The sequence below is a fragment of the Denticeps clupeoides genome, chromosome 7 (assembly GCF_900700375.1).
Source record: "Denticeps clupeoides chromosome 7, fDenClu1.1, whole genome shotgun sequence".
Taxonomy (NCBI): Eukaryota; Metazoa; Chordata; class Actinopteri; order Clupeiformes; family Denticipitidae; genus Denticeps; species Denticeps clupeoides.
The window spans coordinates 18,242,060-18,255,578 of NC_041713.1; the positions used below are offsets into that span (position 1 = coordinate 18,242,060).

At 40.2% G+C, this 13,519-nt stretch overlaps 1 protein-coding gene across 3 annotated transcripts; it reads left to right on the forward strand.

The window, feature by feature from the left end:
- Positions 1 to 831: 831 nt before the first annotated feature.
- Positions 832 to 13,184, forward strand: prkcsh (PRKCSH beta subunit of glucosidase II). Of its 3 annotated transcripts, none has more exons than XM_028986657.1 (18): positions 832 to 875; positions 1,285 to 1,429; positions 1,507 to 1,623; positions 1,802 to 1,897; positions 1,986 to 2,043; positions 2,951 to 3,068; positions 8,410 to 8,539; positions 8,756 to 8,840; positions 8,984 to 9,062; positions 9,227 to 9,310; positions 9,778 to 9,945; positions 10,055 to 10,145; positions 10,637 to 10,706; positions 10,849 to 10,938; positions 11,031 to 11,105; positions 11,547 to 11,646; positions 11,807 to 11,979; positions 12,998 to 13,184. In XM_028986657.1, the coding sequence occupies exons 2-17, from the start codon at positions 1,336 to 1,338 to the stop codon at positions 11,963 to 11,965; spliced, it is 1,614 nt and encodes a 537-aa protein (XP_028842490.1). In that variant the 5' UTR covers positions 832 to 875; positions 1,285 to 1,335; the 3' UTR covers positions 11,966 to 11,979; positions 12,998 to 13,184. The 3 variants fall into 3 exon arrangements, with proteins under 3 accessions (XP_028842490.1, XP_028842492.1, XP_028842491.1); XM_028986659.1 differs by lacking the exon at positions 832 to 875 and adding an exon at positions 880 to 1,000; XM_028986658.1 differs by lacking the exon at positions 832 to 875 and adding an exon at positions 884 to 1,068.
- The last annotated feature ends 335 nt before the right edge of the window (positions 13,185 to 13,519 follow it).

Consider the following 13,519-nt stretch of genomic DNA (forward strand, 5'->3'; position numbering starts at 1 on the left):
TGTGAAACAATTGAACAGCAACAAGTTGCATCATTGTTGGTCCACAGGGTGTATCTGATGGGAAAAAAATGAAATCCACACTTGAGGCTGTTGACTTGGTAAGGATACAAGATGTGTTGGAAACCCAATTTTGGAAACTACGGCCTGTATAGCAATAGTTTAAAAGTAACAAGTATCTGGCCTTATTAGATATAACCGATGGCCAGGGTATTTTATGCTTAGACATGCTTATCTCAGCTTTATGCTTATAGCATCATTTTTTTTACACTAGACACCATCTTAAAAATGATCTGGCTGTAACTGAAGTGTTACTCGTTAAACGTAATGGAAATGCTTAGATATGCTTGATATGCTTGGCCACTGAGGTGCCACACACTGCTCCCCAGACACCTTTCATGGCTGCCCACTGCTAAGCAAGAGTGATGGGATAAAAGCAGAGGTCACATTTTGTTCCTGTGTTGTGATTCATTTAATTTGAAGTTTGTGTAGAGTTAAAGTACATTAACATCTCACATCACACATTCTGGCTGGCCAGAAGACAGTTGCTGGTGCAATGCTGCACCTACTAATACCACTGCTCTGCTTCTTTAGAATAACTGTGGTCTTTTGGTAAGAATCAGTGGAATTGGATGTGGCTCGCACTTGTGCTCGTGGACAGCAAATTGTAGGATTCGGGATCTGAAAGTGCTAACGATAAGCAATGTTCGAAAAGAATGGTAGTACAACGAATAGTTCATTCAAAGGTTTGGCATAGCCGCTTCATGGGGATGAACAAGAACTCAAAATCCCAGAATGCCTGTCGAGATGCGCCCACCAATCAGACGAAAACACCGCAGGCGGTCACGTCACGTGGTCCGTCTGCGAGCTCGGCGGAAGTAAGTAATGAATGATAAGCTAGCTCACTTGATTTAAGTGGTCGATTTATGTACATTGGAAGTTTTGCGGTAGATTTTACATCTCTGATTGTTATCAGACTAGTTGTCGCCTTTCGAAAATATCGGTACAGTGACTCTTTTACCGCCAGGCCTTTTATAATCCGAATCCGGATACGAGTCCGTGCTGACAAAGGTTATATTTTGTTAGTATTTCCTTTGCAGCAATCCGTTGTCATTGCTAGTCGTTGATCACATGTCAATATATTAATTCAACCAAGTTAAATGCTTTCATTGCAAAATTGGTCTAATAAAATAGCCAGGAGTTTATAGCTGGTATCGTCATACAGTAGTTGTTTTCCCTAAATTAACGTGCACTGATGCATTTTTTTTCTTCTGTTTTTACATTTAGGTTAGAAAAACTTCAATTCAGCGAAATACCTGCGCCTCGTTCTGCAGCACCATGCTTTGTGCGCAGCTACTGTTCCCTCTGAGTCTGTTTCTCGGCCTGTCCGCCACTGTCGAGGTGCAGAGGCCACGAGGAGTACCCCTGTCCAGTGAGTTTTCACCCTGTTTTCATGCTAGCCGAGATAAACGACCCCTCTGATCCTGGTGCCATGTAATCTTGGAACAGAGCGTCAGTTTTACGAGGAGGGGAAGCCGTTCACCTGTCTGGATGGGTCTCGCACCGTTCCTTTTGACCGTGTGAACGATGACTATTGTGACTGCAAAGATGGATCTGATGAACCGGGTACGCGCACACCTATACACTCTAAAGCCTGAAGTTCTAGCTTTAAAATTACTCAAATGATTCAAGATGCCTTCATATGATCAAAAGGCTCTTGTTTTGTCATGTTTGCTTATTTCTAGGCAACATATGATGTACGCTGTGCTTGTTTTATTCTATAATTCGCTTTTAATGGACGCAGGTACGGCTGCCTGCCCAAATGGCAGCTTCCACTGCACCAACGCTGGACATCGACCTGCTTTTATCCCATCATCCCGCATTAATGATGGCATCTGTGGTGAGATGCGGTGTGGCTACTTTGGATAATGACAGTGGAGAGATTTGCACAGATGTGCTTTATTGAATATAGTGCTGCCATTCCTCAGATTGCTGTGATACAACAGATGAGTACAACAGTGGTGCCACGTGTAAAAATACATGCAGGTAAGCAGCTTACATTGGGAGCTATATCTTGCTTTTTTTTACATAAGACATTTTATATTGAATAATTATAAATGACTGACTGACAGCTGCAATTATAAACAATAACCATGAAGCGTAACCTGTCTATGTGTTTACCTCTTCAATTTGTTGGTTTGTATTGCAGTTTTATACTGTTGCTGGGTAAGTGAATGTTGTATAAATGAATTTTAGATCTGTTGCGTCAACAACCTTTTTTTTTTGCAAAAAGTTTTCTTTCGGACATGGGGTGGGTTTTTGAGGTTCTCTGAGACACCCACTGCCATATCCATTATGATTTGCAGGAGTAGGCAGATGTTAAAATCAGACCTTTTATGTCTAGACAAATGTCTGTAGTTATTGACCTGCTGTACTAGGCATTTGTTTGCATTTGCCCACTAAGTATGTAGCCTTTTCTCCTATCGCTGGAGTAGGAGTGGCATAAACCTTAATTGGCACGCTTATATATGCCATGTTAAATGCCAGGGAAGTTTGAAAAGGGCCGTGAAATGCTGGAGCCCATCTCTCAGAAAAGGGTCACACAATCAAGCCTTTACCAGAATTATTATACAAGTAGAAATGCCAGAAGTCCAGACCTGTGTAGGCTATGGGATTTAAGCATGGCAAAGTACAGTTGTAGTGAAGAATGTGGTCCTGCATGAAGGAAGACACCGAGTGCTGAAGTCTAATAGCCAAACATGGACTCAGGAATAGTTTTTTTTTTTTTTTACCTGTTATCATGTCTTACTTTAACGTCAAAGCCGAAAGGTTACCGGTTCACACACTGCTCCCCGGGTGCCTTTCATGGCTGCCCACAGCTCACCTACTGTGTGCTGTGCTTGTTGTGTATTGGAATGACAAAAAAAAATATCACTTTCACTTTGGTCCATAGGGAAATGGGACGAAGGGAGAGGGAGAGTCTCCAGAAACTTGCAGAAATCACCAAAGAAGGCTTCCTCCTGAAGCAGCAACTCATCGAGGAGGCCAAGAGAAAGAAGGAAGAAAAACAGGTGACTGCAGAATCTGTCATAACTTTAATATTGTTACAGTGTCTGAGGAATATCACAGCAATATTGATAAGAAAGGGGTTTTCGTTTGTAACTGAGTCTGTAATATCCGATAGCAAAGGCAGGTTTGTCATAGTTATAGGCATGATGTGTATATTTAATGTTTTGGCAAATGTCTACGGCCACAATTGGGACGACCCACAGTTCTTTTGCACCTTTTTTGCTAAGATCCCAAACCTAGACACATATCACCTAATTCTGGAGGGTGACTTCAATCTGGTCCTCGTGTCCAAGTCTGTATTTATGGAATCCTACAAATAGTTTGACCCCTGGAGGTATACTAACCCCACCTCCCAGCAATATTAATTTTTCTCACCTGTCCATCATTCATACTCAAGAATAGACTTTTTTTTTTTTTTGGTTGATAGAAGATTTCTCTCTTTCATTACAAATAGTCAATACCATACTATTTTGATCTCTGATCACTCCCCTGTGCAACTCGATATGTGCTTTCCTATAGCAACGTCGCTACTTGTCAAATGTGGCACCTCGACCAATCACTGCTTTCTCATAAATCATTTCAAGACCACATTTCGGAGCAAATTGATTTCTTTTTTTGATGTCAATCTCATGCCTGGTATGTCCTTCATCACTATTTGGGAGGCTCTTAAAGCATTTCTTAGGGGCCAAATAATTTTATATAAAGCCCATGTGATGAAAATAATCAATCGCCAATCCAAAAAAATTCTGGAAATAGACAAAAAAATATGCTGGTTCCTCTAATCTATAGTTGTAGAAGGACAGGCTGCTTCTCCAAGCAGAATTTAACATACTTTCTATTGCTGAAACTGAAAGGCTGCTTTCAGTTTCAGGCTAGCCACACCATATCTGAGACCCACACGACGCATGGCACTGTATCAAACCAGCCAACAACCATAAATGAGCAATTCAAGGAATTTTATACCAAACCATACACTTCTCAGGTCCATGTCAGTTCATCTGAAATACATACATTTCTTGATCAGTTAGAAATGCCTAAGATTACCTGTGAAGACCGGTCATGTTTGGACCTTGGAATATCATGCGAAGATAAAGCACAAGCTATAAATTGCATGCAAAATGGTAAATCACCCGGTCCAGATAGGTTCCCAATTGAGTCTTATAAATTTTTTCAGCCAAGCTGACTCGTCTTTTAAGTAAACCTTTTGAGGAAACGATATCTCAAGCCAAGGTGGTAGCTTTCACCTCATTAATGGCCAGAAGACTTATTCTGCTGTTGTGGAAATCAGACAAGCCCCCGTCTTTCAATGGTTTGATCCAGGAAATGCTCTCCATGTTGCAGTTGGAAAAACTGCGATGCAGTCAAGGTAATAGTCAGGAAAATTTTAAGGCGATATGGTCACCATTTATTGACTATGTTAAATCATCCAGTTTAAGTACAGCATAGGCATTAGGTAATTTCCTAATGCATATATAAATAAAAATACTATAACACTGAGAGGAGACTGATTCCCTTCCCCCATTTTTGTTTGACTGTTGGGACTGAGGGTGGTGGGTGAATAGTTATGTAGTTTGAAAAGAGACTTTTCCAGGCCCTGAAACGTTTTGGAATATGAAATAAACACGTAATTGAAGTAATTGAAATTGGATTGACACATGAATGAATAACAAAGTTGATAGTTCCTGTAAGACTGTGTGAGAAACCAGTCTAGGTGTGGAACAAGTTGCCTTGCCTACTTTGAAGCGCAGTGTATTCAGAATTTTGTCAGGACTGGGAGGGAAGAGGGTGGTTCATTCATGTGAGCTTGTGAGGGAGAGAGGACTAAGCACAAAGCGCCAGTTATTGAACCCAGTGCAGTTAAATGTTGTCCAACAATGTTCGCCACAAGTTGCTACCACAGCCCGCGCTTCACTATGGTGCCAAAATCACTCATCTTTAAACTGCTCAGTTATTTAAATAATTAGACTAATAAATGAAATACCTGATCAGTTGAGGATGATAGTGATTTAAAGAATAAAATAAATCTTTGAGGTGTGTTTGGTGAATTCCATGTCCATAAGTTTCTCAAGAAACATCGCAACATCCTGTCTTGGTCAAAAATCTGCACAATGTATTGTTTTTTCTTCTGCAGAACTCAAAACATGGAGTTCTGAAAGCCGCAGACTACATTGACTCATAGAGAAAGGTTGTTTTTTTTACAAAAAGAAAAAAAAGAATGGGTACAATCCAAAATGTCATGCTGCTAGCAAATCTATGAATTAACTTTATTCTCCAAATCAGGCTGACATCTCAAAAGCAACAGGTTCAAAGGGTGAGCATGTGAAAACATAGAACTTTAAAAGCTTGTTCTCTTGTTCAGTTTGTATTATAGTTTTAGTCATATGAAAATGAACTTCTCCCAATGATCCTGATCCCACAATATAAGATTCCCCACAATTTTGGTGTTGCTTCAGTCCCCAACATCCTTTATGAGGTTCTGTGATTATTTTTCTTCAGCGGTGCGAGGTTCCAAAAGCAATGTTTTTGGGCATGTGGGTAATGAAACGAGACATAGACATGCACCATTTACTTAAAGATGCACTCATCTAACAGCTATTTCAGCCATTCTACAGTGTCTAGTGCTAACGCCGATTTATGGGTCAGCCTATTATTAGTTTTGCCAAGCTTTTATGAGTGAACAATGTTTTTATGAGTTCAAATGTGTTTGATAATGTGCACGGCTTCTTGGCAACAAGAGAGGTGCGTCACTCCTTCCTTGGGCAGTGGTGGCCTAACAGTGCAGGATGCGGCTCAAATCCATTCAGGTGTTGCTGGTTCAAATCCTGAACCGCCAAGGTGCCGCTGAGGTCCCCTTGATCAAAGCACCGTGCCCACATACTGCTACCCATGCACCTGGCTGCTCACTGCTCACCAAGGTTGATGGGTTAAATGCAAGGGACACATTTTGTTGCGTGCACAAGGAAGTTCTGCTTTACCACCCTGAGTAAATAATGATGACGACACTGCTCATAAAAATAAACTGAACTGAAACCTCACGCATACACCATATATTCCTCACACATCTACATACAAACCTCACGCATACACCATATATTCCTCACACATCTACATACAAACCTCACGCATACACCATATATTCCTCACACATCTACATACAAACCTCACGCATACACCATATATTCCTCACACATCTACATACAAACCTCACGCATACACCATATATTCCTCACGCGTCTACATACAAACCTCACGCATACACCATATATTCCTCACGCGTCTACATACAAACCTCACGCATACACCATATATTCCTCACGCGTCTACATACAAACCTCACGCATACACCATATATTCCTCACGCGTCTACATACAAACCTGACGCATACACCATATATTCCTCACGCGTCTACATACAAACCTGACGCATACACCATATATTCCTCACGCGTCTACATACAAACCTCACGCATACACCATATATTCCTCACGCATCTACATACAAACCTCACGCATACACCATATATTCCTCACGCATCTACATACAAACCTCACGCATACACCATATATTCCTCACGCGTCTACATACAAACCTGACGCATACACCATATATTCCTCACGCGTCTACATACAAACCTCACGCATACACCATATATTCCTCACGCGTCTACATACAAACCTCACGCATACACCATATATTCCTCACGCATCTACATACAAACCTCACGCATACACCATCTATTCCTCACGCATCTACATACAAACCTCACGCATACACCATCTATTCCTCACGCATCTACATACAAACCTCACACATACTCCGTCTATTCCTCACGCGTCTACATACAAACCTCACACATACTCCGTCTATTCCTCACGCGTCTACATACAAACCTCACATATACACCATATATTCCTCACGCATCTACATACAAACCTCACGCATGCACCATATATTCTTCAAAAATGTTATGTGTGATGTGCTCGAAAAGGCCTGAGTGGTAGAAGTGGTATGTGTGCGAGGTTTGTATGTAGATTTAGATTTACGGCATTTAACAGATGCCCTTATCCTGAGTGACTTACAATCAGTAGTTGCGGGGACAGTCCCCCCCTGTAGACACTTAGGGTTAAGTGTCTTGCTCAGGGACACAATGGTAGTAAGTGGGACTCACTAGTAGTAAGTGTTAATCGCTAGGCTACTAGCCTTGTGAAACTAAACTGCATTTTGCTTAGATTTACTGGTCTGAAATTACGTGTGAATAAAAAAAATTGTATTTGAGGGCCTGTGTCTTTAATCATAATAGACACACAACTGTTAGATAATGTGCACAAGTGTAAAAATATTATATTACAAAATAATTAATATTATTAATTAGCCCAGTGCACAAAGTAGTATTTGCTGAATATGTATGTAACCTATACACTTCTAGATAAGAGTTTTTATCTCAAATAACATTTATCAATAACATTGAACTTTCTACATTTACTATAATATGGACGACTGATGTTATGCTCTTGAAATTCACTAGCAGGTCTATAATGTATTTGGATCTAGTGAATGTAACGTAATAGATCTAGTGTAAATAGGATTTAATCTTGTGTTTGCTATGTTACTACACTCAAACAAATAACCTAAGAAATTGTGCTAATAATATGGTAATATTCCCTTTAATAATAGCTAATGCTTCTAGATTGATATGTGTTTGAAAAACCTTGCTAATTTCTTGTATTTTCCAGTAATGCACCTCAACACAGTTCTGTCTCAAGAAAAAAAAAAAAAACCTCGCTGCCCTGTCCCTCCTATTGCCACATCTTTGCTTTAGGTGGTGACAACATAATGACCATTTTCACAGCCATGCGGGTGCCACCAGCTTATGCTTTTCTTTGGAGCCAATCATCCAATCATACCGTGTGACAAATGGGTGCTTTTAGTAGAACCTCAAGCTGTGAAAGGGAGACTGTATTTAGTACTGGAAGGTGGTCTAGAATCATCTGGGGTGTGGACATGGAGTGAGACGCCGGACTCAGTAGCCCTCCAACTATGCAGGAGGAAAAAAAAAATATATATATATATATATATATATATATATATATATTTTTTTTTGGGTAAATATTTCTTGGACAACAGCTTGTTATTATTTTTGCCCTCCCACCCCCTTACTAATTGTTCCATGGTTTTATTAGTATTATTATGTATTAGTGATATGACATTAGATCATTGAAAACGCCGCCTTTATACATTGCCGGCGGTTCTTGGGGAGGACTGTGCAGATGGCTGGAAGGGCTGTTTTTATCATGCTGACGTGTGTCCTCTCTCCTCGCCGCTGCGCCGCTTCCGCTGTGCAGAGCAAACTGACTGAGCTGCAGGCCGGTAAGAGGGATGTGGAGGAGAAGGTGGAGGCGTTGAGGACAGTGAAGGAAACCGCTGAGCAGCCGGAGAAAGAAGCTAAAGAGCGCCACCTTAAGGCCTGGGAGGGTGAGCTTTGCTGTGTTCTGTTTTAACTAAACTAGCACTGAAATAAAACTGAATTACTGAATTAAAGCAGAACCCTGGAAAGATGGTAGACATTAAAGCTAAAAATAAGTCATTTTATTATCTTAAAGCATATTATTCATTAATTTGCAGTACTAGTAATGCTTACAAAAAAATCTGGAAAAAATGAAAATGTTTTCCTGTCTTCACATATTGCAGAGCAAAAGGCAGTGATCCGTATGGAGAAGGACAAAGCCAAGATGGCCGAAGCATTTCTGGAACTGGACGACGATGCAGATGGCTAGTAAGTGCAGTCAGCGGGTGTATCTGTGTATCTGTGTGTGTGTGTGTGTGTGTGTGTGTGTGTGTGTGTGTGTGAGCTGTGTGATCAACAGTACTGTCTGTTTGAGCCAATGAATAGCGCTTGGACGCTGTCGCTTGTTTCAGTGTGTCTGTGGCCGAACTGCAGTCCCACGCGGAGCTGGACCCGAATTCCGATGGAAGCCTGACCGAGGAAGAGGTCCAGGTATTTACATGCTGATGAGTTGCCCTCCCACACGCTTTCATCACACTGTGCCTCATCCCGCTTTCACACTCTCTAATCAGGGAAGCAGGCACTGACACTGTAAGCGTTTTTAGTCATTATGGACACACTGTTCCTGTAACTCCAGTAACGGTTTCTGGATTTAGGGTCTGTTAGGAGGGGCGGACAAAGTGGACACCTCTTCATTTGAGAACATTTGGGGCAACCTGAAAGACAAATATGTATCGGAGGTGAGTTCCCGGTCAATTAAGTCTATTACTTCTAGGCCTCTGTGCTGGCAGGTTACATTACAATCATTAGTTACTCGTCCTTTTGGTTCCCTGGTATTTTCTCCCCATTTTGTGCTTAGTTAGGCGAGTGCATGAAAGCCACACACTGCTTATTACACACACACATACACACCCATGCAATGTTCAATGGATCAATAGTTTATGTAATTTGACATTTTTCCAATGCATTTATTAATGCAAAAAAAAAAAAAAAAAAGGCCACCAGAAGAGTGAACTGTCTTACCCGGGTGATCTTTGAAGCCCAAGACATTTCTAGTGTGGTCAAGTGTCCTGTTCCACTACCTGGACAATCCACTGTGATTAAATGCCTGTCATGCTTGCACCTCGGCAAACTGCAAAGTTAGACACGGAGACATTAAAAACCAACACTTTAATGGTAAAATGGTAATTCCCTGTCCCTGCTGTAGTCCCAGGCTGAGAACCCCTCCTCGCTGGAAACCGCCCCTGAAGAGACAAAGGAGCCAGTGACTGACAATGAATCTGAGCCTTACCCAGAAGATGATATTGGAGTGGAAGAAGATGACGAGGAAGAAGAAGATGATGATGATGATACCCATGAGGACTTTGAAGACAAGGTGAGATCTTTTTTTAGCAGATTTTTTCAGACATGGATTATTTCAGTCAGTAAAGGCTATGAGCAAACAAATGATGAGTTCCACATAAATAAGCGTGTTTGCTCTGCAGCCCCAGACCTCGACGCAAACCCCTGAGAGAAGTGATAAAGATGAGGAAGCCATGCCACCCTATGATGCGGAGACTCAGAGCCTGATTGATGGTCAGTGACCAGACTTACACATGCATCCATGCATTCTACACGACTGTCACAATTTTTCATTCTTTGGACGATTGCAGCATGAATAAACTTTATTGCTATAAAACTTAAATCAATTATTAAAAAAAAGAACCACTACTATGGTCTTAACCCTCCTGTTTTGAATAAACGTTTTTTGATCATGGTGAGCTTTCAGATGTGATCCATGGTTGTAGTTTACATAGAAAATGTAATACTTTCTATAATCATTGAGAAGTGAAAAAGAAAACATGAGTTTATTATCTAATAAAATAGCTGTTTTTGTTTTCTGAAGATTGCATTAAATGTGTGTTTTTAAGTACCATTTTACATCTTGTAAATTCTAATATACTTTTTATGTAAAGTTCATAAGTTTCAGCATTCTCCCAATTTCAAATGTTATATAATATATAGATTTTAACATTATAGATATAATATGTTCCGTTTTTGACGACTGACTCTGATGTCTTCTCTAGCTGCTCAGAAAGCACGGGATGATTTTGAAGAGTCTGAAAGAGCCCTCAGAGAAATCGATGACCAAGTCAAGTCAGTACAACAGTGCTGCTTTTATAAGCTTTGTCTTCTTGCAGTGATTATTATAATTCAGAAGATGATGCTCCATAATTTGTACCCATCAATTATCATTTCTGTGTGCATGTGTGCGTTTGTGCGCTGTTTCCTGAACTAGGAACATTGAGAAGGAACTATCATTTGACTTTGGACCCAGTGCAGAGTTTACCTACCTCTACAGCCAATGTTATGAGCTGACCACAAGCGAGTATGTATTTGTTTTTTTTGTTGTTTTTTTTCATCTCTACCCATGATGCAATGTGGGGGGAAAAAAATCTCCGACCTCTTTCTTCTTCCTAGATACATCTACAAGATATGTCCTTTCAACCGGGTTTCCCAAAAACCCAAGTTTGGTGGATCAGAAACCAACCTGGGGTAAGACCTGCATTTTGCAGAGGTTTCCCGCATAGGTCATGGTCTGTGTTAATTATTTATTCTAAATGTGTGCAATAAATCCATTTAATACAAAGGACTTTTAATCACCGTTTTGAGTTAATGTGTTAATAATAAGGTAGCACACTGGTATGTAACCATAGTAACCTCTGAAAGCAGAGCAGGTCTGCGTTTAGAATGGGGACTTTTTTTACATACTAGGCATTAACATTGAAAAGATGTCAAACATTCAATAAAGAATTAAGTGGCCATGGTAAAGTGGGATAATCCAATCTGACGTGTGTGTTAAATTTTTTTAACTCAAAGCAAATGGTGAAGCAGAGTTGTGTTAAAATCCTTGAACCCTTGCTTTGCTGTGGATGGTTGTGAAAGCTGAACTGCTTTCTAAAGTTTTTTTTTTTTTCTTCTCTCTCCCCTCTTCAGATCCTGGGGTTCATGGGCAGGGCCGGATGATAATAAATACACAGTAATGAAGTATGAACATGGCACAGGCTGCTGGCAGGGTCCCAGCCGCTCCACCACTGTGAGTGGTCACCACATTCATACTTTTTCTATGAGTTTGTATAAGTTATTTCCCAAGGACTCACAAATTGAGTTTGGAATAGTGAAGGTTGTAAAACATTTTAATCCATGCCGGTTTTGTGAGGTGGTTTTGTTGGTGGTTACAAATGTCCTTGTCTCAGGTTAAACTGACTTGCGGGAAGGAGACCACAGTGACCTCAACCTCGGAGCCCAGCCGCTGCGAGTACCTGATGGAGTTTACAACCCCTGCAGTCTGTCAGGAACCCCTTCCTGTCAACGTTGTACACGTGGATGGGCACTCTGATCACGTTGAGCTCTAGATTGCCCTCTAATGGTGAGAGGAGTGAGGCTTCATGCCAATAAAGACATACTTGTAATGTAATTAAAAGATTTTTGTCTGAAAAAAGTTCATACTAACAGAATTAAGATATATTTATATTATATATAGATATGTATTAGGTTTTCAGAGTTTGTGAATGCAAATTAAATGTACTGAAATCTAAAGTATAGCAAGTGATTTTTTTTCTTTTCTTTTAATTAAGCAGTGGTGTAAAAATGGTGTTGGTTACATTTACAATTTAGATGGTCAGTAAAGGCTGCCAATCACTCATTGTGCCAATATAATCAGTCACTTACAAGATTGCTTTAGTGCTTAATGGATCTCTGAATAACCACTTATCGGTTTGAGTAAGTCCTTGCATACAACCTAATCAGTGTTCATTTTAAAAAGTTATAGTTATTGTTTGAGTGTGGGGGTGCTTATATTTAAAACTTTTAAATGTTATATATATTATATTTGTGATATGGTGTCAGTCAGAAATATGAAGAAGCTTGTTTAGTAACTATATTTGTCTCTCTTAGTACCACCAAATGTATTCCTAATTTAGTTGACAGACAATAATAAAAAATATTCACTGTTTATACAGCAAGTAAGGATATTAATGGAACTACATTAAGGATATTGAATTTCCTTCAGGAGGAATAAAGTGACTCCTATATATCTATCTCATCATTCTTATCTATCCTATTTATAACTGCATTGCATTTAAACCTAGACAATGTTTAAATGGAGCCTCTGCTGCTCAACTAATAAGCAATCAATAAATAATTATCACTGAATGTGATTGGTTGAGCAACCCATGAACCAAAGAACACAGAGGCCTTCACTGCAGTTACAGATTCATGGATGTATTCACACCTCATGGAAAAGTATTAATAATGGGAAGTTGACGGTCTGGATTGATTGAACCTTAATGTCATTGCCTTTGGATTAAGGAATTTACCACATCTGTTTTTTTGGGGGGTTTTTTGCACTGAGTTCTAACCATCTCTCCAAATGTGCTTCTCTTCAGGTTGGTGAACTGTTGGGGATGGCATGGTCATGTCCAGCGATCTGATCCATCTCTCTGGCCACTTCGTTGTCATTGCCGCTGCTTCAATGATAATCATTTTCTTTCAGCATAATGGAATTGTCACCATTAATATTCATATTACATTCCGTTTATTTTGTTCCTAAAAATAAAAGTCCATTTTAATTAATTGATTTTGTCTGCTTTTTTTTGTCATGTGAGTGGGGTTGAGAAATGGTAGGCTATATTTGAGCTCTGCGTTGCCAGGTTATGAATGGCCTTTAACAGCCCCATCTGCTGTGAGCGGTAGTGGTTGTGCTGGCCGGGTGTATAGTCGGTGGCTGGGTTGTGGGCCAGTGTGAGTGGATGGCTGTGACTCAGTAGTTAATGGTTAATTGTGCTTTAGTGCTGTGCTGTCAGTAGCCGGGCTAATTATACAGCAGCGCCTTGGCTCTTTCAAGTCAAATTGCCCCTATGGCTGATGAGAGCCGCCCACACAATGTCAAGAAAGAAAGAAAAAAAAAA